This window comes from Miscanthus floridulus, chromosome 6 (assembly GCF_019320115.1).
Source record: "Miscanthus floridulus cultivar M001 chromosome 6, ASM1932011v1, whole genome shotgun sequence".
Classification (NCBI taxonomy): Eukaryota; Viridiplantae; Streptophyta; class Magnoliopsida; order Poales; family Poaceae; genus Miscanthus; species Miscanthus floridulus.
In genome coordinates, this window is record NC_089585.1 from 97,632,581 (window position 1) to 97,658,899 (window position 26,319).

At 43.7% G+C, this 26,319-nt stretch overlaps 1 protein-coding gene across 1 annotated transcript; it reads right to left on the bottom strand.

Moving 5' to 3' along the window:
* Positions 1-12,945: 12,945 nt before the first annotated feature.
* On the bottom strand, positions 12,946-16,513 carry LOC136458733 (serine/threonine protein phosphatase 2A 57 kDa regulatory subunit B' kappa isoform-like). The gene is made up of 2 exons (XM_066458661.1): positions 14,785-16,513; positions 12,946-13,547 (listed from the first exon to the last, which is right to left on the bottom strand). Exons 1-2 carry the CDS (start codon positions 15,949-15,951, stop codon positions 13,212-13,214), a joined length of 1,503 nt encoding a protein of 500 aa, XP_066314758.1. The 5' UTR covers positions 15,952-16,513; the 3' UTR covers positions 12,946-13,211.
* Between the last annotated feature and the right edge of the window lie 9,806 nt (positions 16,514-26,319).

Consider the following 26,319-nt stretch of genomic DNA (forward strand, 5'->3'; position numbering starts at 1 on the left):
CATTTTCGAGGCATAAGGGGTGAAGTGGGCTAAGTGTAGGGTTTAATTATTGTAAAATTTTTTAGAATTAGCCGAATTCACCCCTCTTGAGCATCTTGATCCTTTTAGTGACAATTAGATTAATGGAACCCGACAAAGATACGAATTGAGACTACTCTGTCAAAAATAGGGCTATTGCTTAAAGTCGTTTCTCTAGTACTGGTACTGGATGCTAATGGAGTAAGAGGAAGAAAGGTTAATAAAAAAGAGATAAATATCAGGGTTTATCTTCCTAGCTTTTGTTAAAGTGTGAAATCGAGTTGACTTTTATCTATGTGTAATTGAGCTGATAATCTACGCAAATAGCAGGAGAAAATATCTGTTGCTGCTTTAACATGTGCAGTAGCATGATCGGAGCAGATGCTCTAGCATATTTGATCTCATTCGTTTAAAAGAAGCAATAAAATGGTATATAGAGATTTTATTCATAGCTGATCGTGATTCTATATATGTATTAAACAATGTGTAGACATTCAAATATATAGGATCCATTATATAACTTTTTTTTTGCTGGATCGGGTGACGTGGCAAAACTTAGGTTGTACAGAAACTTAGCTAGAGCAACGTCTCTAACTTACCTTCTAGATGCTCCACCTGCCTGCCAGCTAGTTTTTTGCTAAAAGCACATGTTATGAACGTATTTTTTAAGTGTTTTGGATGTTTCAGATGTATGTTGTAAGTGTTTCAGATGGATATTATAAAAGGGATATTACATATGTTGTAATAGTTCTACACTTGTGTTGCAAAGATCTGTGACCAATGTTTCATCTGTGTTTTTAGGACGTATATTGTGTGTGTTTACCTAGATTTTGCATATGTTTCAGACATATGTTGCAAGTGGTTTATCTGGATGTTGCGTATATTTGCAATGATTTCCAAGTGTTTTCAGGAGCTTTTTCAAGTGTTTCAAAAGCATGTTTCAAGTGTTTCATCTATCTTCTTTTTGTACGTTGTATCTGAATGTTTCAAAAGTAGACCGAGCGAGTTTAGTGGGTCTCCATCTGGTTGGTGTGGATCAGATTTTCGACGGTGTTTCTCGACTCCATGGTGGTTAGTGGCAGCGAGCAGACTACACCCCTACAGCAGTGGTCATCTGCAGCTTGAGGCAGCTTTCAGACAGGTGCCTCTAGCGCGTGGGCCCCGTGTGGGGCGTGTAAAATAGCGTGGAGGCGAACTGCAGGTGCGGACGTCCGGACGACCTGTTCGGATGTCTGGGCGCTAACGGTTCCCCTTTTATATATGTATTAAACAGTTTGTATATTCATTCAAACATAGGATCCATTATATAACTTTTTTTTTCTGTATCCGTGTGACGTGGCAAAAACTTAGGTTGTACATGTTGCAAGTACAGAAACTTAGCTAGAGCGACGTTTCTAACTTCCCTTCTAGATGCGTGATGCTTATGCTCTTTTTTTTTTTCTTTCGCCGATAAGTATGCTTGCGCGGCAGAGACAATTTTTTTCCTCCCTCACGATCTTTTTCTAGCTGTCCAGCACCTGCCCTCGTCTCACTCGAGCAAGCATTTTGTTACTATTATTTTTGTCCTTGGTATATAATACAGTGGGGGCGTTTGGCTGAACCAAAAACATTATAGCGATTAAAAAAATATTGTTTACGGATGAATTCGTGAGAAAAAAATAATATTCGACGACGCCCTATAAACAAATTCCCGCACCCTCTCTGTCGCTAAACCACAACGGTTCCCTTCCTGGCTTCTTGTTTTGGAGAACCGATCTTCTGTTAGCTACTCCTATATACTGCCTAGCCGATCATCGATCGATTATTTCAGGTCCTCGGATCTTGACTGCGCCCATGGACGGTAATCTTCTCGTCGTCGTCGACGATTAAAGAAGAAACTTGCCCGTCGATGGTCTAATTTCTTGTCTCGTCGCGCCGGCCAGCGTTCCTGCCATGCCCGGACGACGGCCCAACGGCTTCGCCGCCGCCGCGCGCCGCCGCGTCGTCCTCCCCGTCCCCGGCGCTCAGCGCGTCCGAGCGGGACCTCTACGACTTCATCTTCAGCGGCCCACTGGTGAACAGGATCGGCCACACCAAGGAGAAGGTCGCCGGCTCCATCGACCGGTGGCTTCGCTGCGGGGTTCAGGTGGCGCGCCTCCTCCGCCTCGACGAGCGCCGGCTGTCGGAGGCCGAGAAGGCCCGGGTGTACCAGTTCTACATCCCCGTCTTCCTCTGGTGCGAGGACCAGGTCGTAGAGCACAGAGCCAAGTACGACGACGGCGACGACATCCCGCCATTGGTGGTATGCACTCGCATCAACATTGGCCTTTTTTGCAGTCGTTACTACTTGCTTAGATGCTCATGTTCATGTCGATGAGAGGTTAATGTTAGATTGATCTCTTGACCAGTAGGCCCAACGGCCTATTGGGCCTTGGTCTCGCGCCCTGATCGGGGGTGCCCAACCCTACATGGTTGGTGGGCCCCCGTCGCACTGCGCTATATAGAGAGGTGGGGGCCGGCGGCTCAAAGTACGAGGTTCGCCGTGAGCCGCAAACCCACCGACAAAACCCTAGACCGATCTACGAGGGCGCGCAGCCAGCGACGGGAAGCCGCCACCGTCATCATCGTCTCCACTGCGTCGCCTCTCTTCACCGACCGTCGCTGCCCGTGCGCAGCCTACATCGACGAACCTGATGGAAGCTACTGGATCCTCCACCCCTGCGGTCTCAGGTTCGGTACCCTTCCCTTTTCTCTCCCTGTCTCTCTGTAGACCGTTCTACATGTCCTAGGATCTACTGTTTTACATGTTGTACCAAATAGAACAGTCAAAGTCTAGATCGATGATCCTACAGTCATAACATTGGTACCAGAGCCACGGTTTAGGTATAGATATGGCTAGGGTTTTGATCTAGAACGGATAAATCGGTTTGAAAAGCAAAAGATGAAGAGATCCAGTGCGGATCTAGAACGTAGAAGGGGCTTCGGCCGACAGTGGGTTCGGATGAACCCTAACCCTAACTGGGTTAAAGGAAAATTGAGGGCTCGTTTTCATGACAAAATCGAACCCTAAAAGCCGAAATCGTTTCGGGAAAAGCAAAACAGAGGCCATCCCAAACCCCAACCCTAACCCTAATCGTCAAATCGGGTCAAAACCGAACAAATCAAAAGAATCAAAAGAAAGGGGAGAAAGGTAAGAGGGTGGCCTACCTCGCCGTTGCGCGGCACTACAGTCACGCCGGCGCGCGGGGAAGAAAAGGGCCGGCCGGGGGTGATCTACTCGCCGGAACGGCCACTAGGGCGCCGCGGCCAGGCCGCTCGACGGCGACGCGCTCACCCGCTGGGGAGCGCGCACGCCGGCGAGGGGGCCGGAGACGGCGCCGGGGCTTGCTGATCTCTCTCGCCGTCGGAGCTCCTCGCTCGGTGTCTGCTGCGGCGGGACTGAGTGGAGAGGAGAGAGCAGTGAGGGGCGGAGAGAGAGAGAGCGAAGCCGAATGGCGCTAGGGTTCACGGGCGCCGCGGCGGTCGCCGTTTTTGATCCTCCGATGCGCGCGCACAGCCGTCGGATGGAGAGGAACGGCTGAGATGGAGTGGGCCAAGTCGCAGCCCAGGCGGGCGCGCGGACGCGCGGGACATTGCCGGCCCAGGCCCAGGTTGCGGCCTGGGTGTGGCCTGTGCGCGCGAAAAGAAGATGGGCCGCGGCTGGCTGGGCCGATTTCGCTGGCGCGCGCGCGCGCGCATGGGCAGGCCGTGGGCCGCGCGTGTGCTGGCTGGGCCGAAATGGTAAAATGAATAGAAAAGTCACAGTTTTTGTTTTTCTTATTTTCCAGAAGACAGTTTGATCAATTTGAATTGATTTTTTTATGATAATTTCTGTACAAAAATTTATCCAACGATATTTTTTGTTCAGTAAATGGTAAATTTGCTTCTGGAAAATAGGAAGAGATTATTAAATGTTAAAGTTTCCGCTGCGTATTTAAAGATGTAATTTTCATTATTAAATTCGAACCAACGGGAGAATTTAATTTTGAAAATGGATATGTTTTAAATTGATTATAATGTTGTTGTTATTCTGACCAACGTTGATTAATGACAATATTATAATGTTTTTTGTTATACATTAATTCTATTTCTGCCCAACGGTGATGTAGAATTAGTGTAGAAAATAATTGTATGTTTTAATTTTGACCAACGTTAAACTAAGGCATGCAATTATTGTTGTTATTTCTGTTCTCACCCTATTTGAATTATGTTTTCAGGAGGATACAACTTGATGAGTTGTATCAAAGAAATCCCCACTCTAAAAGGTGATAACTATATTGAGTGGAAGAAAAAGATAGACCTGGCCTTTATCCTCGCTGAGGTGGACTGGGTTGTCACCACACCGTGCCCTAAAGAACCTGTGGCACCGGTGAGGGAGACAGATGAGACTGATGCTGCATGGCAGAACAGAGAGCGGGATTTTGCTCCCGTAAAGATGTCCTATGACCTTGAGCATAGGAAATGGGTCACTGCCAACAAGAAGTGTCTGGCAGTGATAAAGAACACAATTGAGCCTGCTATTGTGGGCTCAATTCCAGACTGTGACACGGTCACAGAGTACCTAGACAGAATAAAGAGTCAGTTCACTGGCTCTTCAAAGACATATGCAACCCAGCTGATCAAGCAGCTGGTCACAGAAAGGTACTCTGGTGGCGGCAGTGGCATTAGAGAGCACATACTGAGAATGAGCAATCTGGCATCTAAGCTCAAACCAATGGATTTGGCACTCAAGGATGAGTTTCTTATTCATTTGATTTTTGCTTCTTTGCCCAAAGAATTTGACACATTTGTTGTTAACTACAACATACAGCCTGAAAAATGGGATTTGGAAAAGCTCATAGCCATGTGTGTGCAGGAGGAGGAAAGAATAAAAGTTTCACAAGGTGGTTCTGTGAACTACCTAAAAGATAAGAAAAAGAACTATAATAACAGTTCTTCCTCCAAATCATCTGGAAAAGGTCCCATGCAACAGTCTCAGAACCAGCAATTCCCAGTGGCTAAAGACCAGTGTCTCCACTGCAAGAAGACAGGGCATTATAAAAAGAATTGTCCTGATTTCTTAAAGATGATAATGAAGAATAAAGGTGAGAACATTATTACGTTCGTAAATGAATCCTTGTATGTAAAGTTTTCAAAATCTACTTGGTGGATTGATTCAGGTGCAACTATTCATGTTGCTAATTCATTACAGGGATTCCGTTCGATGAGAACTTTGCAAAGAAGCGAAAGTTTCATTAAAGTCGCAAATGGAGAACAAGCAGATGTTGAGGCCGTTGGTGATCTTCCATTAGAGCTTGCTGATGGCTTCATAATTATTCTTAGAGATGTTCTTTATGTACCTTCTTTGCAAAGAAATTTGATTAGTGTTTCAAAGTTGGACCATGATGGTTATGATTGCCACTTTGGAAATGGCAAATGTCAAATATTGTTTAATAATAAATGTATTGGTCTTGCCTTCCGACAAGACGAGCTTTATTTGTTATCACTTCGTGAAAATGTTAATTCCGTATGTGATGTGAATGAAAATGTATCCTCATCGAACAATGGAAACAGAAAACGAAAGAGAGCTCAAGATGCGTTGTCGAAATTATGGCACTGTCGTTTAGGCCATATTTCGAGGGGGAGAATAGAAAGACTAGTTAAGAATGATATTCTTCCTCCATTAGAGCTCTCAGAGTTAGAACAATGTAGAGATTGCATAAAAGGAAAGTATGTAAAGAAAATTAAGAAAGATGCCAAACGAAGCACAGGAATTCTACAGATTATTCACACAGACATATGTGGTCCTTTTCCTGTGAAAAGTGTGGATGGTTATGATTCATTCATAACATTCACAGACGATTACTCTCGGTTTGGCTACATTTATCCAATTAAAGAAAGAACAGAAGCGTTGGATAAATTTAAAATATTTAAAGTAGAAGTTGAAAATCAGCATGATTTAAAGATTAAGATAGTCAGGTCTGACCGTGGAGGAGAGTACTACGGTCGGCATACCCCATATGGACAAGTTCCTGGACCTTTTGCAAGGTTCTTACAGGAGAATGGTATAGTCGCCCAGTATTCAACACCGGGCGAACCTCAGCAGAATGGAGTAGCTGAAAGGCGTAACCGTACCCTGATGGATATGGTGCGTAGTATGATAAGTTACTCCACTTTACCCACGAGTCTGTGGATGGAGGCGTTAAAAACCGCCATTCATATTCTCAATAGAGTACCAAGTAAGTCGGTGCCCAAAACACCGTATGAGTTGTGGACAGGAAGAGTACCCTCGCTTAACCACTTACGTGTGTGGGGGAGCCCTGCTGAGGCTAAAGTTTTTAACCCAAACACTGGGAAGCTAGATCCCAAAACAGTGAGTTGTCATTTCATTGGCTACCCAGAAAAGTCAAAAGGTTTTCGTTTCTACTGTCCTAACAGACATACAAAGTTTGTGGAAACGAGACACGCTGTCTTCCTAGAGGATGAAATGATAAGGGGAAGCATGGTAGCTCGAGAAATTGACCTTGAAGAGAAGAGGGTGTTTGCACCCACTCCGATCATTCATGAGCCATTTTTCTCACTACCTGCTGTTGCTGCACCAACAGGACAAGACACTGTGGTGCCAGCACCTGTTGTTATCCCGCCTGTGGCAACAATGAATGATGATGAGGAACCTGTGGCTCAGGATCCTATAGAACCTATTGCCACACATGAGGGGGAGCAACAACAGCCTCAAACAGAAAATGTGCCAATTGACGAGGCCCCTAGAAGGTCTCAAAGAGTTAGAAAATCAGCTATTCCTGCTGATTATGAAGTGTACAACACTGAAGAATTTCAAATGGAGGATGATCCCACCTCATTTGAAGAAGCCATGAAAAGTGACCATTCATCAAAGTGGCTTGAGGCCATGGAAGATGAGATGAGATCAATGAATGCAAATAAAGTTTGGGATTTAGAGATAATTCCTAAAGGAGCCAAAACAGTAGGCTGTAAATGGGTCTACAAAACAAAACTTGACTCTCAAGGGAATATAGAGAGATATAAAGCCCGACTTGTGGCAAAAGGCTTTACACAAAGAGAAGGGATTGATTACAATGAGACATTTTCTCCAGTCTCATGTAAGGATTCCTTCAGAATCATAATGGCATTAGCGGCACATTACGATTTGGAATTACACCAGATGGATGTAAAGACGGCATTTCTCAACGGAGACTTAGAGGAAAATGTTTACATGGCACAACCGAAAGGTTTTGTCATAGAAGGAAAAGAACGTTTGGGATGCCGCCTAAAGAAATCTATTTATGGATTAAAACAAGCTTCAAGACAGTGGTACTTGAAGTTTGATCAGACAATAAAGAATTTTGGGTTTAAAGATAATGTTGAGGACAATTGTGTCTACGCAAAGTTTAAGAATGGGAAGTTTATCTTCCTTGTCCTGTATGTGGATGATATCTTACTTGCTAGTAGTGATGTCAGTCTACTACTGGAAACAAAGAAGTTTTTGTCCTCAAAGTTTGATATGAAAGATCTTGGTGAAGCTTCGTTCGTTCTAGGGATCGAGATTCACCGAGATAGAAGTAAAGGGGTATTAGGACTGTCACAAAAGGCATACATAGAAAAAGTCTTAAAGAAATTTAGTATGCACAAATGTAGTCCCTCACCTGCTCCTATAGTCAAGGGCGACAGATATGGGGATTTTCAATGCCCCAGGAACCAATATGAGATCGATCAAATGAAAGTGGTTCCATATGCTTCAGCTGTCGGAAGCTTGCAATATGCTCAAGTGTGTACGCGCCCTGACTTAGCATTTGTTACCGGGTTACTTGGCAGATTCCAGAGCAATCCTGGAATAGAACATTGGAAATTGGTAAAGAAAGTCTTGCGTTATTTGCAAGGAACGAAAGGCCTCATGATGACGTATAGAAGATCTGATTCACTCCATATAGTGGGATATTCAGATTCTGATTATGCGGGAGATAATAGAAAATCCACGTCTGGATATGTGTTTACTCTCGCAGGGGGAGCTATTTCATGGAAAAGCTCAAAGCAAACCGTCACTACATCGTCCACAATGTATGCCGAGTTTGTAGCATGTTATGAGGCAACGGGGCAGGTGAACTGGCTAAAGAAGTTCATACCCGGTTTGAAGGTGGTTGACGACATCAATAGACCACTGAAATTATACTGCGATAATAATCCAGCAGTACAGTATGCTCACAACAATAGGTCAAGTGGTGCTGCCAAACACATTGACATAAAGTATTATGTTGTGAAGGATAAAGTCCGGGATCAGATGATAAGTCTTGAGCATATAAGTACCGAAAAGATGCTCGCGGATCCGCTTACAAAAGGCTTACCACCCAACGTGTTCAGAGAACATGTAGCCGGCATGGGTTTAAGGGAAAGCCTATAATTCCTGGACTATAAAGGGCCCAAAAGTTAAAGTAACTATTTCAGATCAGAGACGTGCATTGTAGCTGTCAAATCTATCGGCGATTGACCGAGACGATGAAACATGCTCTATGCATCATCTGTGAAGAAATGAGTAAGGTTTAAAGGATTGAAGTTTAAAGTTTAAAGATAAAAGTAATAGTGAGATCAAGGGGGAGAATGTTAGATTGATCTCTTGACCAGTAGGCCCAACGGCCTATTGGGCCTTGGTCTCGCGCCCTGATCGGGGGTGCCCAACCCTACATGGTTGGTGGGCCCCCGTCGCACTGCGCTATATAGAGAGGTGGGGGCCGGCGGCTCAAAGTACGAGGTTCGCCGTGAGCCGCAAACCCACCGACAAAACCCTAGACCGATCTACGAGGGCGCGCAGCCAGCGACGGGAAGCCGCCACCGTCATCATCGTCTCCACTGCGTCGCCTCTCTTCACCGACCGTCGCTGCCCGTGCGCAGCCTACATCGACGAACCTGATGGAAGCTACTGGATCCTCCACCCCTGCGGTCTCAGGTTCGGTACCCTTCCCTTTTCTCTCCCTGTCTCTCTGTAGACCGTTCTACATGTCCTAGGATCTACTGTTTTACATGTTGTACCAAATAGAACAGTCAAAGTCTAGATCGATGATCCTACAGTCATAACAGTTTAGAGCTAAGGCAATCGACCCCATCAGTATATCGTCGTCATCGCACAAATAAAACTGGTGTGTATCTGGCATAAAATTTGTCCTCGAGTGAGGTGAGGATACAATCCAAAGCTCTTATGCCATGTTCCACTTCCACCAGATGTGCACAAGAGAACATGTTCCTCTGAATTATGCGGGACAGCACACAGTAGATGCTAAGCAAAATATATTAAAAAAACATATGCTGTCCATGAGACATGCTTAATAAAAAGTGCATCTGATCTTGTCATCTCAAACCTGATGGATCGAGGGAATCACTAAAGGAGATGTTTTAACCTAGACGGGACCTGAATCTGATTCTGAGTTTACATGGATGAACAACCTACTAGCAAGTTCAGTTCACATTTGATAAACGAGAGTATCTTTATCTAACACAGATCGGGGTCAGCGCTCCCCAAGGAAGTGGAAAGACGACTCTAGTCTCCGCACTTGATCATCTTTTTCAGGTTGCTGGTAGGTGAGTTCTCCTCATTGAACTGATCATAGTGCTCTTTGCCCCTGTGAATGAAATTTAAGAGCCAAACTTCTGTGTGACATAGGAAATCCGCCACATTGTCTATAGATGACTTCTATTTGACAGCAAAAGAGCAGGTATGAACTTCTACTAGATGGAAAATATATCGACCATATACTCTCCCCTCATTCCCTCTCTCCCCCTAGCTAGTACTGAGTACTGAAAATAGTGAGATAGCTCACACATAGGCTTTTTTTATGTGCAGAATGAACTGAGGGACAGATATCCTGGAAATGCTCTTTTAGAGGTACAAACTCCCTCACTCCAGTAGGCTAGTGAATGTGGATTTACTTATTACTTTCAACATTGTAACGCAAGCTGAATTGAGAGTAATAACTGACCAAAACTTTCCAGCTCCGTGGAAATGCTGGAAGCCACGATCTCCAATTCAGTGTTGAAACACTCGAGTCACTGATGAAACTAACAAAGGAAGGTACCAGTTTAGACAACTATTTGGACCTTCTTCAAAACTATTTGTTTTTGCATGATGATTTGTGCACAGGGCTTCTCTTCTTGGAAAATTACTAAAATATTTTACATCGTTTTAAAAAATATTTTTGTGAACTCACAATTGTTTTCACAACATTTAGGCATCAAGATGAAGGTTCCACGGTATGACAAGGTAAAAGGTGCAGTTAACGTTCCTCTAACTGATGTTTATAAGCTTATAGCTGATCAGCTGCATGATACATGCCACATGTCCATGTAGTCTGCTTTTGGGGGAAGAGGCGATCGTGCTGATCCTTCTGTATGGCCGGAGGTTGAAGGGCCCTTAGAGGTAATCTCATGTTTAGTCGACGAAGATTAGTTTGAGAACTTAAAGCGTGTCTTCTTTGCTGTCCTAGGTTGTTCTCTTTGAAGGATGGATGCTTGGATTTAAACCTCTTCCAAATGAAGTTGTGAAAGCAGCGGACCCCCAGGCATTTATCTGATTTGTTGTTTTTACTTTACCTGTAGCAATAGTATGACACTAATTTAGTAATTTTGTCATATTCAGCTCGAGGTGGTTAACAAGAACCTTGAAGCATACTATGACGCTTGGGACAGGTTCATCAAGTCATGGATCGTTATAAAAATAAGAGAACCTAGTTGTGTCTACCAGTGGAGGCTGCAGGTCATTACTCGAATATCTGACTAGTGACAAGACTGAACTCGTAAGTCGTAACAAACCATGAATTGCAATTTCTGAGATTAGTATTTGGACTGCAGGCAGAGATAGCCATGAAAGCAGATGGAAAACCTGGAATGTCTGATGAGGAGGTGCATTCCCTGACAAAGCTATCTCTTTGTTATCCTAGTTAAAGTCATGGTAGTGGAAAGAAAAATTACTGATTGACTGGTTAGCGATGTACTTCTTTCAGCAAATCATTTTCACGTCATTTATTTAAAATGGAAGCCTATCTGCTCATTTATCCAGCAATTAACTTTAGTTTTTTTTTCTAGAGCCGTTGATTATCTACAGAAATATAATGCTGAGAGTTCTTTCAGGTTATGGATTTTGTATCACGCTACCTACCAGCATACCACGCATATTTACCCAAGCTGTACAAAGAGGGACCGAATGGTTCAAAACCAGACCATCTACTGGTCATCGACATAGACGAAGGGAGGAATCCTATTTGCGGTTGAAATCCTTATGAGTATTTTTCACAAATAAATCCTTGATGTACAATGTACATTTGCTGAAATGGAACTTATGACCCCACGGTGGAGCATGGGCATATTTCTGAGACTTCTTATGCCTAGCAAAGAGCAGTGCCTCTTGTTTTCTAGACTTAGTTCAAATATATCCCAATTATGTAAAATTCATGTATGCGCATATTTCTCCTCATATTTATGCTCGAACTTATATATAATCAATCAGAGAAGTGCTCTGGTAGACCTCTTTCTAAAAGCTGCACAAATCCCAAAGTAGCCTTGTAATTCCTGCATTTGAACAACTTTATCCATGCTAGGCCGCTTCAGAGTTCAAAGTGTGCGCCGGTTCACAAAGGTGTGAGCATTATATCAGGTTTTATAGTTGAGAGAGTTATGTAGTCAACCACTGGTATGTTAAGAGTGTTACGTAAGTAGACTTTTTTTTTCTACTGCTCGCTGACTCATCGCCATGTTAGCACCTACGTAATATGCCACATCAGAGAAAACACCTTCAAAGTCGCCTCATGGGCTTATTTAGACAGATTTTAGTAGTGTAAGGGGCAGAATAGCTCGTTTTATAGGTGAAGGAGTAAAGTAGACAACAACGAATAGTTTGGGAGGTTAAGTGGACTTTTTTTAAAGTATTCTAAGTTTTACATCGTAGTGTTGCTATCGGTTAAAAAGAAATCGACATTCCCTCTGTGTGCCTGTTTAGGCTGCACTTGAAGTCAGCTACTCAATTTGATATGTAACCAAATTTCCTTCTATATACAGAGCTACTGCCTCCATTCACAAATATTAAGGCACATTTTAACATGGACAGTTTTTTCTTAGGACAGATGCACGTGCTCACTTATACTCACTAAATATTAAGACATAGTTTAATTTGGACATCTTCTTGTTTTCTCTCTCTGAATAATTGAATCAGTAGATCTAGGATTGATAAATTCATCATAGGCGTTTCGACGTTGACCGTTAAATCTAAAATAAATACAGAACAATACGAGCACTCATGTAAGTCAAATGGATGAACACGTTTAATTCGCTATACAGTTTCTAACTTACATTTAACCTAATTATTGCTGGTTACAACATCAAAATCATACAGTGTTAAATAATATGGATGTAGCGGTCACTTGTGCATTCCTAAACTTGTAGTTGTTGTTAAACGTTACGGTGTTTTGGATAATAGGGGTAAAACAAATAGGCATAACAGTATTCCGTTGTAGTCTTGTTAGGATACTCGGTTCTCACCCGAGAGACCCGGGTTAGAATCCTGGCAAGAAATTGTTTTTTGTTTCTTTCTGTCTCTATTTTTATCGTTTTACCCAGATTCGAGTCCCGGCTACGGAATTTTTTTGTTTCTTTCTGTCTCTATTTTTATCGTTTTACAAATTTTGTGGCAGAGCTCCGACCTCCGGGAGGCCACTTTTTTTTTTTGAACCTGAGACCCACTTTTACACTGAACTAAACTTAAGCACAGTTTCGTGCTTTCTTTTTCTCTCGAATTTCATACTCCATTTGATAGAGTATTTAGCCAGGTCAGTCGTTCTGAATGTAGCCGAACATGTGAAAAGGCAAAACACTACTTCAGCAGTTTTTTTTTAGCAAACGAACAACGTTTTCCTCTTCTCTCATAAGAAATCAGTATAAGCATCAGCGGCGGCTAAATTTCAGCGAAACGAACTGAGCCCACATCTGCAGGACACTGCATGTAAAACAGGCATGCCTCCTACCATAGCAGAAAGACGGATATATCCCATAGTAGTTGCAACTTACAGTTGCAGCAAGACATACTACTACAAGTCTACAACAACAAACTAAACAAGCAAGGTGAAGTTGGTCACGAGCTTTTCAGCAATTGGCCCATGTTGCCAACAAGACGGAGGAAGGAGGAGCAGCCCTCCACTTGACGCCTAGCGACTCACCAGGACGGCAGTGTTGCCTGTCACTGGCTGGAACGCCGCTGCAGACTCTAGCAGCTCCCAGGCCAGCCTACGTTTACCTTCCAGCAGCGCTCGCATCTCTTCGGCTTCCTTGTGTGTGGCAAGGCAGGCTGAGAAGAGCTCCTCATCCATTTCTGACAGCATCTTCTTCACGTTGGTTGTCAGGTTTAGGACTGATACATTCCAGTGGCTTTGGATATTCTCTTCTAATGCTGGGGTGACGATGGGCATGATTGCTTGCCGATTCTGTGCAACCAAGCTGATGATGTGATCATTGTTGCACATGAAGAGTGCTCGTTCTGCAACCTGAAATAGTTCATTTGATTTGACTCAACCACTTGAAGGGAACGTCTTAAAAAAGTAGTACTTAGTAACAAGGATCAAAATAGTGAATGATGGATATCATTAATGGAAAAAGATAGCAGCAAGCCCAGAAATTGCCACACCTGGGGAAGAGGGTTCATTTCTACTTTTCAGGGAAACCAAACTTGGCCAGAGCACCAAAAACCAAACGGTTTCCTGGTTAACTCAATTATCCAGTCTGATTCATTTTATTTAGCTTTTGCTTCCTTAACATCAAATCCAGCCAAAACTGATCATACCATACATAGCAGGCACCCAACTAGACACATTGCTTCGGCTGATGCTTTGCACAGTTTAATCTTCTACTTTCTTAAAAGAAGGGAAACTGCATATCAACTATGGCCATATCCCATACCCAGACCATAAATGGTGGTGCATGCTGGCCTACCATTATTTGTCCACATCTTTCAGAAAATAACAGGTATTCGTTGCTTATTTGGCCTGTCTACAGGTGGTGCACATTTCATGCATCAGGAGATCCAACAGAGCCTAGCCTTACATGGGCAGTGTGTGGTTACATTACGATAAGTACATTTTGTGGCCATGAATGTTTCCAACTGGATGAGTGATTCTTTGGACTGTACCATGTAGACGACATCGTAAAGTAATGGGAGTGACAGAAATGAATTAGATTAAAGCATCAATGAGTGGGTGAAGCTCTTCAGTTTTCATTTGGTACAACATTTTTGCATGTATGAGTGTATGACAAAAATGCACATCTTTTGTGTAGAAAAATGCATATCTTTCGTGTTTTGAGAAAAATGCAGATCTTTGATGGTTTTTGCACGCTGCCATCACCCTTGCTATTCAAATCAAGGAGAAGGCTCAATGCTGGGTACAAGCATGGTTCCATAAATTGAGGTCACTCTTTGCTGGCATCAATGTGTAATGCCTTTCTTAATTGTAGGCTGCTTTAGTTTACTTGTATATAATAACCTTTTGAAATTCTATGCTGTCTAAGCCCTTCCCTAGCTTGGACGTGCGTGTGGTCACACTTTCTACTCCTCTTAATGAAATACATGCTCAGACAGATTCCAGAAAAAAAATGCATTATGTAAATAGAGGGATATAGTGCATGCAGACTACAGAATGGACATGTGAATGTAAATGTAAATTTAAATCGCAACACACAATTCATTTCTCCTAAACAAGGTGAGGGTCAACATAATTTATGAGTTACCTGGAAGTGGGAACTGTTGATGCATTGAGCAATTCGTCTGAACAATGGAACCATGCACTTCTGGAATTCAACTGTGTTGGTTGCCTCCAGGACCTCTTCAATCTCACTCAGAAACATTACTTCTTTCTGGCTATTTGTTATTGGCCAGTATCTGAGCAGACCAAGTATCACTGAACTTGCAAGCTTTGGTTCCTTCTCTACAAACTGGGTCACACAGTAGGTTAACTGCTGCAGATACAAACCAACTGATTTTGGCTTGTGTAAAGGAATTAGAACCCTCCAAAGAAAGATTTTGTGTTCTTCCTTCAGAGGCAATGCAAAGCCACTAATAACACTACCAAAAACCTCCAGTACTTCAGCAATACCATTATGGCGATCAGTCTCAAACACGAAGTGGTAGAATATATTGGTCACTGCTTTGCGGATGAAGGGACGGTGCACCATGAACTTTCCATAGATTCGATGCAATATTGTTTTCAAGCAATCCCTTTCTCTTGGATCCTCAGAATCGAACAGTTCGAGTAGCTTCACGATGAATGTGTGGTCAAAATATTTCTTTCCTACCTTCGTATCCAGAGATGAGGAGCCAATAAATTTCAGTAGCAGATCATACACAAGATGCAGATGGGGCCATGCAGGGTCAAACATTGGCTCCTCCTCTTCACCCTCGCCACAGCCGGACGAACCAGAAAGGTAATTGGGAGGGAAGACCCTGAACAGGTTGATGGTAAACATTCTACAGCAGGCAGCAACCATTGTCTCCGTGAAACGGGAGGATGCAGAATCCACATAGTCCATAAGATCCAGCAATGCCTGCCTTTTGAAGTCCTTCTCCGCAGAATTCTTGTTGGGGTCCGAGAAATCAAAGACAACGCAGCACAGGCTCACCTTGCTGACGAACAGGTTCTGCTTCTCCCCGTTCGGGACATCCTTGAACGACACAAGCGGCTCAATGCCAGCCACCACGCTAGAAGGGAAGACCGCAGACGACATGCGCTTCACGCTGGACACCGGACGGGCAGGCCCGGCGCCGGGGCAGCTGCTAGTGCGCTGTATCGTGCCCCCGTTCCCAGCATCATTGCGTCCCGGACTAGAGCCTGAGCCATGGTCACCCTTCCCGGAGGCAGAGGACTTCTTAGGCAGCTTGGTCAGGAACTGTTTCCACATCTTTCCTCAGAGATTTCTCACAGCAACCACATGTCCAGATGATCCTGGGCAGCTAGCTAGCACACCAAAAACCGCATGCAAATGAGCAGCAGCGACCAGAGGCAGTAGAACAAGCACCCAGGGAATCTGATTCTACTGCTAATGATGCAGCGAGGTGAAGTCCAGGCAAAACCACCAGATTGAGCACGCTCGGACAGCGCGTGCGCGAGTGAATCCAAGGGGAGAAGAAACCCGAAACTATATAGCAAAACCACCAGATTGCACAAATGCGAGCTCAAGTAACAAGCGAAACCGAGAACCCAACCAGAGAACTGCTAGTGGAGGAAGGAGTTCACCGGGAAGGCTGGGATTGGTTCGGATCTGCGGCGCCTCGGCCAGAGATTGCCGGATCCAAACGCCAAACCGCGGTCCTGGCGGCAGATCGAGATGCCGAGAGGGGTGGGCTACTGGGGTAGCAGGCGAGGCGACATGGGGAACCTGGTGGGAATCCAGTGGGCTTCGGCTGCTTCTGGGGAAGAGAACAGGAAGGCGAGGGAGAGAGAGAGTGTGATAGCGGGGCGAGATTAACGAGGCAACGAAGGGTGCGTGTGTCTTCTTCCATCTTCCTGGCTCGTTTTTGGGGAAATTGGTCGTGTGCCGTTAAAAAAAATCGTAATTTCCGATGTCTCTCTAAAAAAAAAATTTAGAACTTTTATGTGTCCTTCGTACTACTACCTTCGGGTGGGCTCTAACGTCGTCAAATCGTAGGTGTAAAAAGTCGAAAATACCCTTAAATTTAAATATGTTATTATTTTTTTGAGTATATTAACTATTTCAAATGAAAAAACTCAAAACTAGAAAGTTGTAGATCTCGTTGAGATCTATAATTTTTATATAAAAATTATCTTCATTTAATTTCATAAAAAAAGATATCAAATCATATTTTTTTGTGAAATTAAATAAAGATAATTTTATATAAAAATTATAGATCTTGGCTAGATCTATAACTTTCTAGCTTTGAGTTTTTTCATTTGAAGTTGTTAATATGCTTAAAAAATTAATAACATGTTTAGACTTAAGAGTATTTTTTATTTTTCACACCTGTAGTTTGACGGCGTTAGAGCTCAAACTGACGACAGTGACATGGAGGGCACAAAAAAGTTAGAACAGTAACGTTGAAGACCGTTAAACTTTTTCATAAACACAAAGGGCATTACGATCTTTTTTTAATGACACACAGATATTTCTCCCTGATTTTTTGGTTCGCTGATGGTTGGTTTCGGGTACTTTGGTCCTGATTGGTTTCCGGATGAGGCATCCTAGCTCTCAGCATCACGCCCTGGTGCAGAACCGTAGATGAATTCCGTATCCAATTGCTGCTTCCTCCGTTCTAATTTACAGTGTCATTGTTTTAGTATTTTAAGTTTGATTAACTATAAAAAAGAATTAAATATTTATAATATCGAATAAATATTAGATTAATTATGAAATGTATTTTTTAATAAATTAATTTGAAATCATAAATGTGAATTACCATTCATTAAAATTGTGGTCAAACATAAATCACTTTAAATACACGCGATCCATAGTTGTATTTTTTTTAGACAGAGGAAGTAAATTTTATTATATATCTAGACATATTATATAGAGTCTATTCGCTTGTTGGTTTCAACCAGGGCTTATCAGCCATGATACCGTGTTTTTATCTTACAACCAATTAGCACCGGTCAGGCTTATCAGCCCAGAAACCAACCAACGAACGGGCTGATAGTATCGTAGAAAAGCTAAACGGCTTATAATTTCAGACAAATGGTGGAATTTTTTATCACCTGAGATAAATTAAGCTAGAGAGATAGCGCTTGGTTGAACTACGCCTATGGCTGCTACGCCGCACCTGCGGCTGCGCCAAATGTTTGGCATTGAGAATAATTGCCACACATTTGGCAGGGTCCAGGGTGTGGCAGCAAATTTGAACTAGCCGTGTTTAGTTGGCCCGAATCGGCGCCGGCGAAATCACAGTAGCGTTTTATTTGTATTTGATAATAATTGTTCAATCGTTGACTAATTAGGCTTAAAACGTTCGTCTCGCAAAGTCCAACCAAACTGTGCAATTAGTTTTTGATTTCGTCAACATTTAGTACTCCATGCATGTACCGCAAGTTTGATGTGACGGAAAATCTTCTTTTTGTATAGTGCCAAAGTTTAAATTCTGGGTGAACTAAACATGGCCTTGGTTGTGCTTTTGTTGCGGCACGCCTTAACTTGGTCAGGAGCCGAACGCCGGCCAGAGTTCGTCGTATTTACATCGTGAGAGTTTTGGCAATGTGCAAGGACAAACCAAACAGGCCCATAGTCATCTAAATACTACCAACAAGGCCCTTGTTTAGTTTCTCCAAACTTCCAACTTTGGCACTATGCAAAAAGAAGATTCCCCGTCACATCAAACTTGCGGTACATGTATGGAGTACTAAATGTAGACGAAATAAAAAAACTAATAGTACAATTTGGTTGAACTTTGCGAGACGAATCTTTTAAACCTAATTAGTCAATGTTTGAACAATAATTCACAAATGCAAACGAAATTACTACAGTGTTTGCCGTCACATCAAACACTGTGCAAATATCAAATCCGGTCGAATCCGGCCGGAACTAAACGCGCCCCCAAACACAGGAGTGCATAAAGATATTGCGCCTTTGGAGCCTGGCTAGCCTCACACAAGCTATCAATCGGGCCCTTTGTGTTCGTCACCTTCCTGTGTTTTGCTTTCTCTAACCGTAGCATGCAATATGCAATAGTATGATTTATGACCGTGGTCGATTTTTTCCTCTTATGAAAAATTGGCAGGGCTCAGGCTTCGACTCGTCTTGTGGAGCACCTTCTCAGGTGCAACTGAAATCGTCTTGAAAAATATTTGACAAAAACAACTTAAATGATAATTTTATAATAATTTTATAATAATTTGTGTCATTGTAAAGAGAAGCTGGGAGTTTTTTTTTGCTCTGCATAGTAAAAAAAAACTGGTTCCCACTCCTCCGGGCTCCCTTTTTTAATGACTATTTGGTAGAACTCATTGGAAGAAGCCGCTAAAAGTCAAAACCAAAACCCTACCAAATGTGTTTAAGAATTAAACAACGTCCCTAAAACAACGTGATGTTGCTTATCTAGGCTTAGAGCATCTAAAACAACGTGATGTTGCTTATCTAGGCTTAGAGCATCTTTAATTAAGAGTTTTTTTTAACTTATTTTCTAAATCATCGTTTGAATGAAGAGCTATTTAAATAAAAAATACTTCCTATATATTTCCACACTCTATCAACAAAAGCTAACCTAAATCGGATGCCGAAAGGCTTCAGTTCCCTGTTTGTTGGTCAGGCATCTACAACACATGCTTCTAAAAAAAAACAGTACAAAACTAATGTTACTGAGGGTATCTTCTTATATGAATCCTGCACCCAAACCGCGGGCAACCGCTAGGGCCACGTCACCCGTTAAGCCGCAAACCGTTGGATCAGGTGGAAACACGATATGGACCGTTGGATCGGGGCATCGCGGGTCTCCAACCCATTAAGTCACGAACCCGGAAGGTCGCGATTGTTCGTGAACCCGCTCGGTGGACGACCCGTCCCCTCCCCGGCGCCGGCGCGTCTCCCTCCTCCCGCTGCTCCATCGTCCCCTGCCCCTCCTCCCTTCTCCCCCGCAAGCACTAAGGCACGGGTTGAGCACGGCGCCGGCGCGTCTCCCTCTTCCCGCTGCTCCATCGTCTCCTGCACCTCCTCCCTTGTCCCCCGCAGGTACTGAGGCATTAAACTGTGAATCCATATGGTCGCGAATGGTCGCGAGATCTCTTCTCGACTTCTCTTCCCCTTCGCATCGCGCACCTTTAGTCCCTCTGCAGTGCCGCCCCCCGCCCTGGCGCCCTCCCTCCGTAGTTCCGAGTACTCGCGGATCTGCTTGGCTCTTCCCTACGCCCGCGAACTCTTCCACTCCGCTCCTGAAGACCAAAGCCGCCCCGCCGGATCTTCCCTGCCGGTGCCGCGCGCCGCCCATCTCCACGCCGCGCGGCGGCCCTCGTCAGGCTGCCCAGAGTCGTGCTCGCAGCCCGCGGCACAGTCCGCGCGGCAGCGGCCCTCGCCAGGTCATGCGGAGCCGCGCTCGCCGGCCCACCAGCACCGCCGCCCGCTCGGCGAGTGGTGGCCCAGCGACCGCATCGATGCCGGCACACCCGCGAACGAGCTGCTCCCGGGGACGGCCGCGGAGAGGGGGACCTCGTGGTGGACAAGGGCTCGCCAGGCCGTGCGGAGCCGCGCTCGCCGGCCCTCCGGCGCCGCCGCCCGCTCGACGAGTGGTGGCCTGGCGACCGCATCGTGAGGGGTTCCGCGTGTTCTTCTCCGCTAACGCTACAACAACGGCCAGCCAGGACCTTCAGGAAGCCACGCTCGCCACTTGGTGTACGGGTTCGCCTACATCGTCAACCGCAAGCAGATCGAGGCGGCGCTGGGGAAGGCGGCCAAGTGAGGTGCGTGGGACGTTTTGATCCAGATGCTCTGCACCTTGTATTGTACTTGTACGGTTGTACCTATTTGCCTGTTGAACTGTGCTGCTGAGCATACAAGATGCACGCTGACCCTTGTGTCTGCTTTCTGGTCTTTGTTAGATTATTAGATCAGCTACTATGATGCGAATACATAGAGCTTAGGTATATATATATGTAAAAAAATCAGTCAAAACCGATTATGCTATGTGTCTACCGTTTGCTTGTTCTGAACTCATTTTGCAACGAAACTTTATTCGGATCTCTAATGCAGTGCTGTTGTTTGTCACGTGAAGTAACGGGACTTGCAACATCTGTAGTTCTGGAGGATAATATCAAGGCAACCTTGTATGTGTGCCTGTGGTGTCCTCTCTCCTATCAGTTTTGTTGCCAATGGCGTTTATTATCTGCTCAGATTTCCAACAGGTTATTGGTGAATTTTTAATCCTCTATTTGTTTGTCTTTGCAGGCATGTGGTTTCACTTGCGTATCCTCTGTAAGTTAATCCAATAACCTTTTAGATAAACATATCGACGCTAACTGTCTTCCATTTGATAGTTATTGTTTTTGTTTTACCTCAGTGGACGTTTTCCACAGGTATGCCTCTGTTAGAGCAATTGAAACAAAATCTGTGGTGGATGATCAACAATGGCTCACGTACTAGGTGTTGTACTCATTTTAGCTTTAGTTTTATGTTCACATTTCATCTTACCTATTGACCATCTCTCGTTTAGTACTGCACTTCATCATTAACTGTTATCTCATGATTTGACTAATAAGATTCTTGGATACATCATGAGATGAATGGAAATGCCCATCACAGGCATAACGTTTGCACTTTGCAAGCTCCCTTTCTGGTCTTATACAGAACTGTTTTTCAATTGCTGGTTAGTATTGCCACAGTTCAATGGAGCTACACATGTATATGAGTATTTTGTGAACATCTGGTAATTTCCAAAGAAGGATGAATCAAGTAGGCCTGATGATGATACATTGAGCAAAATGGATCAAAAGCTTTTGAGAATGTTGTTAACATGGTATTATCCGTTTCCTCTTAAATTTTACCATTCTCATTTGTTCAAATGAATAATGAAATGTTGTTTCAGAACACGTAAATGCTTGGCATAGTAGTAGTATAGTGTTGAAACATAATTCAGATGTTAGTATGTTATATATATGTCTTTGTACTATATTGTATGGCTGAGTAGTATAGGAGTTTAACCTTCATATTTCTTTCCAGAGCATTTTTATAATTTCCAAAGAGGCACGATGCTACCGCATGATACAACCAGGATAGGTTGCAGTCATAGAAAAACCAAATAGGTAGGAAGAAAGAGTGCATGGACGAAAAATGTTAGGGGATTGTCTCATGTTGTTTTTGCATATTTATCTGTTCCCTGTTTTGTTATATTAATCTTTTGTTCTCTGCATCTATTTTGCAAGCACTTAACATTTTTCGTTCTAAGTAAATGTCATAAAAGTTCTATTTCTGAAATTTGGCATTGCATGATCTGAAATCCTAAACTTTCATTTCTGCATTTTAGCAATTTTATGATTTATGATATAGAAATTTTGGCACAATTCTGTGATCTTAACCTCCATGCCTGAAGGTAAAGTTTCTCCTCATTTTGAATATGGACATACTTAATGTAAAATGTAATGTTACCGTGTGACCGTCCAATTTACATTGGTAGCGTACTCAGAAATTTATCACATAATACTACACAAACTATGAGATTCCTTGATCAAGTTTTCTTTGCCCAATATGGTAATACTTTGACTGAATTTTGAGTGCAAAAAAAATTCAAGCACACAGAGACATATATTGCAGCATTCTACATATCTATTTGTCTACATATTTTTTTTTCGTCCATGCACTCTTCCTTCGTACTACTACCTTCGGGTGGGCTCTAACGTCGTCAAATCGTAGGTGTAAAAAGTCGAAAATACCCTTAAATTTAAATATGTTATTATTTTTTTGAGTATATTAACTATTTCAAATGAAAAAACTCAAAACTAGAAAGTTGTAGATCTCGTTGAGATCTATAATTTTTATATAAAAATTATCTTCATTTAATTTCATAAAAAAAGATATCAAATCATATTTTTTTGTGAAATTAAATAAAGATAATTTTATATAAAAATTATAGATCTTGGCTAGATCTATAACTTTCTAGCTTTGAGTTTTTTCATTTGAAGTTGTTAATATGCTTAAAAAATTAATAACATGTTTAGACTTAAGAGTATTTTTTATTTTTCACACCTGTAGTTTGACGGCGTTAGAGCTCAAACTGACGACAGTGACATGGAGGGCACAAAAAAGTTAGAACAGTAACGTTGAAGACCGTTAAACTTTTTCATAAACACAAAGGGCATTACGATCTTTTTTTTAATGACACACAGATATTTCTCCCTGATTTTTTGGTTCGCTGATGGTTGGTTTCGGGTACTTTGGTCCTGATTGGTTTCCGGATGAGGCATCCTAGCTCTCAGCATCACGCCCTGGTGCAGAACCGTAGATGAATTCCGTATCCAATTGCTGCTTCCTCCGTTCTAATTTACAGTGTCATTGTTTTAGTATTTTAAGTTTGATTAACTATAAAAAAGAATTAAATATTTATAATATCGAATAAATATTAGATTAATTATGAAATGTATTTTTTAATAAATTAATTTGAAATCATAAATGTGAATTACCATTCATTAAAATTGTGGTCAAACATAAATCACTTTAAATACACGCGATCCATAGTTGTATTTTTTTTAGACAGAGGAAGTAAATTTTATTATATATCTAGACATATTATATAGAGTCTATTCGCTTGTTGGTTTCAACCAGGGCTTATCAGCCATGATACCGTGTTTTTATCTTACAACCAATTAGCACCGGTCAGGCTTATCAGCCCAGAAACCAACCAACGAACGGGCTGATAGTATCGTAGAAAAGCTAAACGGCTTATAATTTCAGACAAATGGTGGAATTTTTTATCACCTGAGATAAATTAAGCTAGAGAGATAGCGCTTGGTTGAACTACGCCTATGGCTGCTACGCCGCACCTGCGGCTGCGCCAAATGTTTGGCATTGAGAATAATTGCCACACATTTGGCAGGGTCCAGGGTGTGGCAGCAAATTTGAACTAGCCGTGTTTAGTTGGCCCGAATCGGCGCCGGCGAAATCACAGTAGCGTTTTATTTGTATTTGATAATAATTGTTCAATCGTTGACTAATTAGGCTTAAAACGTTCGTCTCGCAAAGTCCAACCAAACTGTGCAATTAGTTTTTGATTTCGTCAACATTTAGTACTCCATGCATGTACCGCAAGTTTGATGTGACGGAAAATCTTCTTTTTGTATAGTGCCAAAGTTTAAATTCTGGGTGAACTAAACATGGCCTTGGTTGTGCTTTTGTTGCGGCACGCCTTAACTTGGTCAGGAGCCGAACGCCGGCCAGAGTTCGTCGTATTTACATCGTGAGAGTTTTGGCAATGTGCAAGGACAAACCAAACAGGCCCATAGTCATCTAAATACTACCAACAAGGCCCTTGTTTAGTTTCTCCAAACTTCCAACTTTGGCACTATGTAAAAAGAAGATTCCCCGTCACATCAAACTTGCGGTACATGTATGGAGTACTAAATGTAGACGAAATAAAAAAACTAATAGTACAATTTGGTTGAACTTTGCGAGACGAATCTTTTAAACCTAATTAGTCAATGTTTGAACAATAATTCACAAATGCAAACGAAATTACTACAGTGTTTGCCGTCACATCAAACACTGTGCAAATATCAAATCCGGTCGAATCCGGCCGGAACTAAACGCGCCCCCAAACACAGGAGTGCATAAAGATATTGCGCCTTTGGAGCCTGGCTAGCCTCACACAAGCTATCAATCGGGCCCTTTGTGTTCGTCACCTTCCTGTGTTTTGCTTTCTCTAACCGTAGCATGCAATATGCAATAGTATGATTTATGACCGTGGTCGATTTTTTCCTCTTATGAAAAATTGGCAGGGCTCAGGCTTCGACTCGTCTTGTGGAGCACCTTCTCAGGTGCAACTGAAATCGTCTTGAAAAATATTTGACAAAAACAACTTAAATGATAATTTTATAATAATTTTATAATAATTTGTGTCATTGTAAAGAGAAGCTGGGAGTTTTTTTTTGCTCTGCATAGTAAAAAAAAACTGGTTCCCACTCCTCCGGGCTCCCTTTTTTAATGACTATTTGGTAGAACTCATTGGAAGAAGCCGCTAAAAGTCAAAACCAAAACCCTACCAAATGTGTTTAAGAATTAAACAACGTCCCTAAAACAACGTGATGTTGCTTATCTAGGCTTAGAGCATCTAAAACAACGTGATGTTGCTTATCTAGGCTTAGAGCATCTTTAATTAAGAGTTTTTTTTAACTTATTTTCTAAATCATCGTTTGAATGAAGAGCTATTTAAATAAAAAATACTTCCTATATATTTCCACACTCTATCAACAAAAGCTAACCTAAATCGGATGCCGAAAGGCTTCAGTTCCCTGTTTGTTGGTCAGGCATCTACAACACATGCTTCTAAAAAAAAACAGTACAAAACTAATGTTACTGAGGGTATCTTCTTATATGAATCCTGCACCCAAACCGCGGGCAACCGCTAGGGCCACGTCACCCGTTAAGCCGCAAACCGTTGGATCAGGTGGAAACACGATATGGACCGTTGGATCGGGGCATCGCGGGTCTCCAACCCATTAAGTCACGAACCCGGAAGGTCGCGATTGTTCGTGAACCCGCTCGGTGGACGACCCGTCCCCTCCCCGGCGCCGGCGCGTCTCCCTCCTCCCGCTGCTCCATCGTCCCCTGCCCCTCCTCCCTTCTCCCCCGCAAGCACTAAGGCACGGGTTGAGCACGGCGCCGGCGCGTCTCCCTCTTCCCGCTGCTCCATCGTCTCCTGCACCTCCTCCCTTGTCCCCCGCAGGTACTGAGGCATTAAACTGTGAATCCATATGGTCGCGAATGGTCGCGAGATCTCTTCTCGACTTCTCTTCCCCTTCGCATCGCGCACCTTTAGTCCCTCTGCAGTGCCGCCCCCCGCCCTGGCGCCCTCCCTCCGTAGTTCCGAGTACTCGCGGATCTGCTTGGCTCTTCCCTACGCCCGCGAACTCTTCCACTCCGCTCCTGAAGACCAAAGCCGCCCCGCCGGATCTTCCCTGCCGGTGCCGCGCGCCGCCCATCTCCACGCCGCGCGGCGGCCCTCGTCAGGCTGCCCAGAGTCGTGCTCGCAGCCCGCGGCACAGTCCGCGCGGCAGCGGCCCTCGCCAGGTCATGCGGAGCCGCGCTCGCCGGCCCACCAGCACCGCCGCCCGCTCGGCGAGTGGTGGCCCAGCGACCGCATCGATGCCGGCACACCCGCGAACGAGCTGCTCCCGGGGACGGCCGCGGAGAGGGGGACCTCGTGGTGGACAAGGGCTCGCCAGGCCGTGCGGAGCCGCGCTCGCCGGCCCTCCGGCGCCGCCGCCCGCTCGGCGAGTGGTGGCCTGGCGACCGCATCGTGAGGGGTTCCGCGTGTTCTTCTCCGCTAACGCTACAACAACGGCCAGCCAGGACCTTCAGGAAGCCACGCTCGCCACTTGGTGTACGGGTTCGCCTACATCGTCAACCGCAAGCAGATCGAGGCGGCGCTGGGGAAGGCGGCCAAGTGAGGTGCGTGGGACGTTTTGATCCAGATGCTCTGCACCTTGTATTGTACTTGTACGGTTGTACCTATTTGCCTGTTGAACTGTGCTGCTGAGCATACAAGATGCACGCTGACCCTTGTGTCTGCTTTCTGGTCTTTGTTAGATTATTAGATCAGCTACTATGATGCGAATACATAGAGCT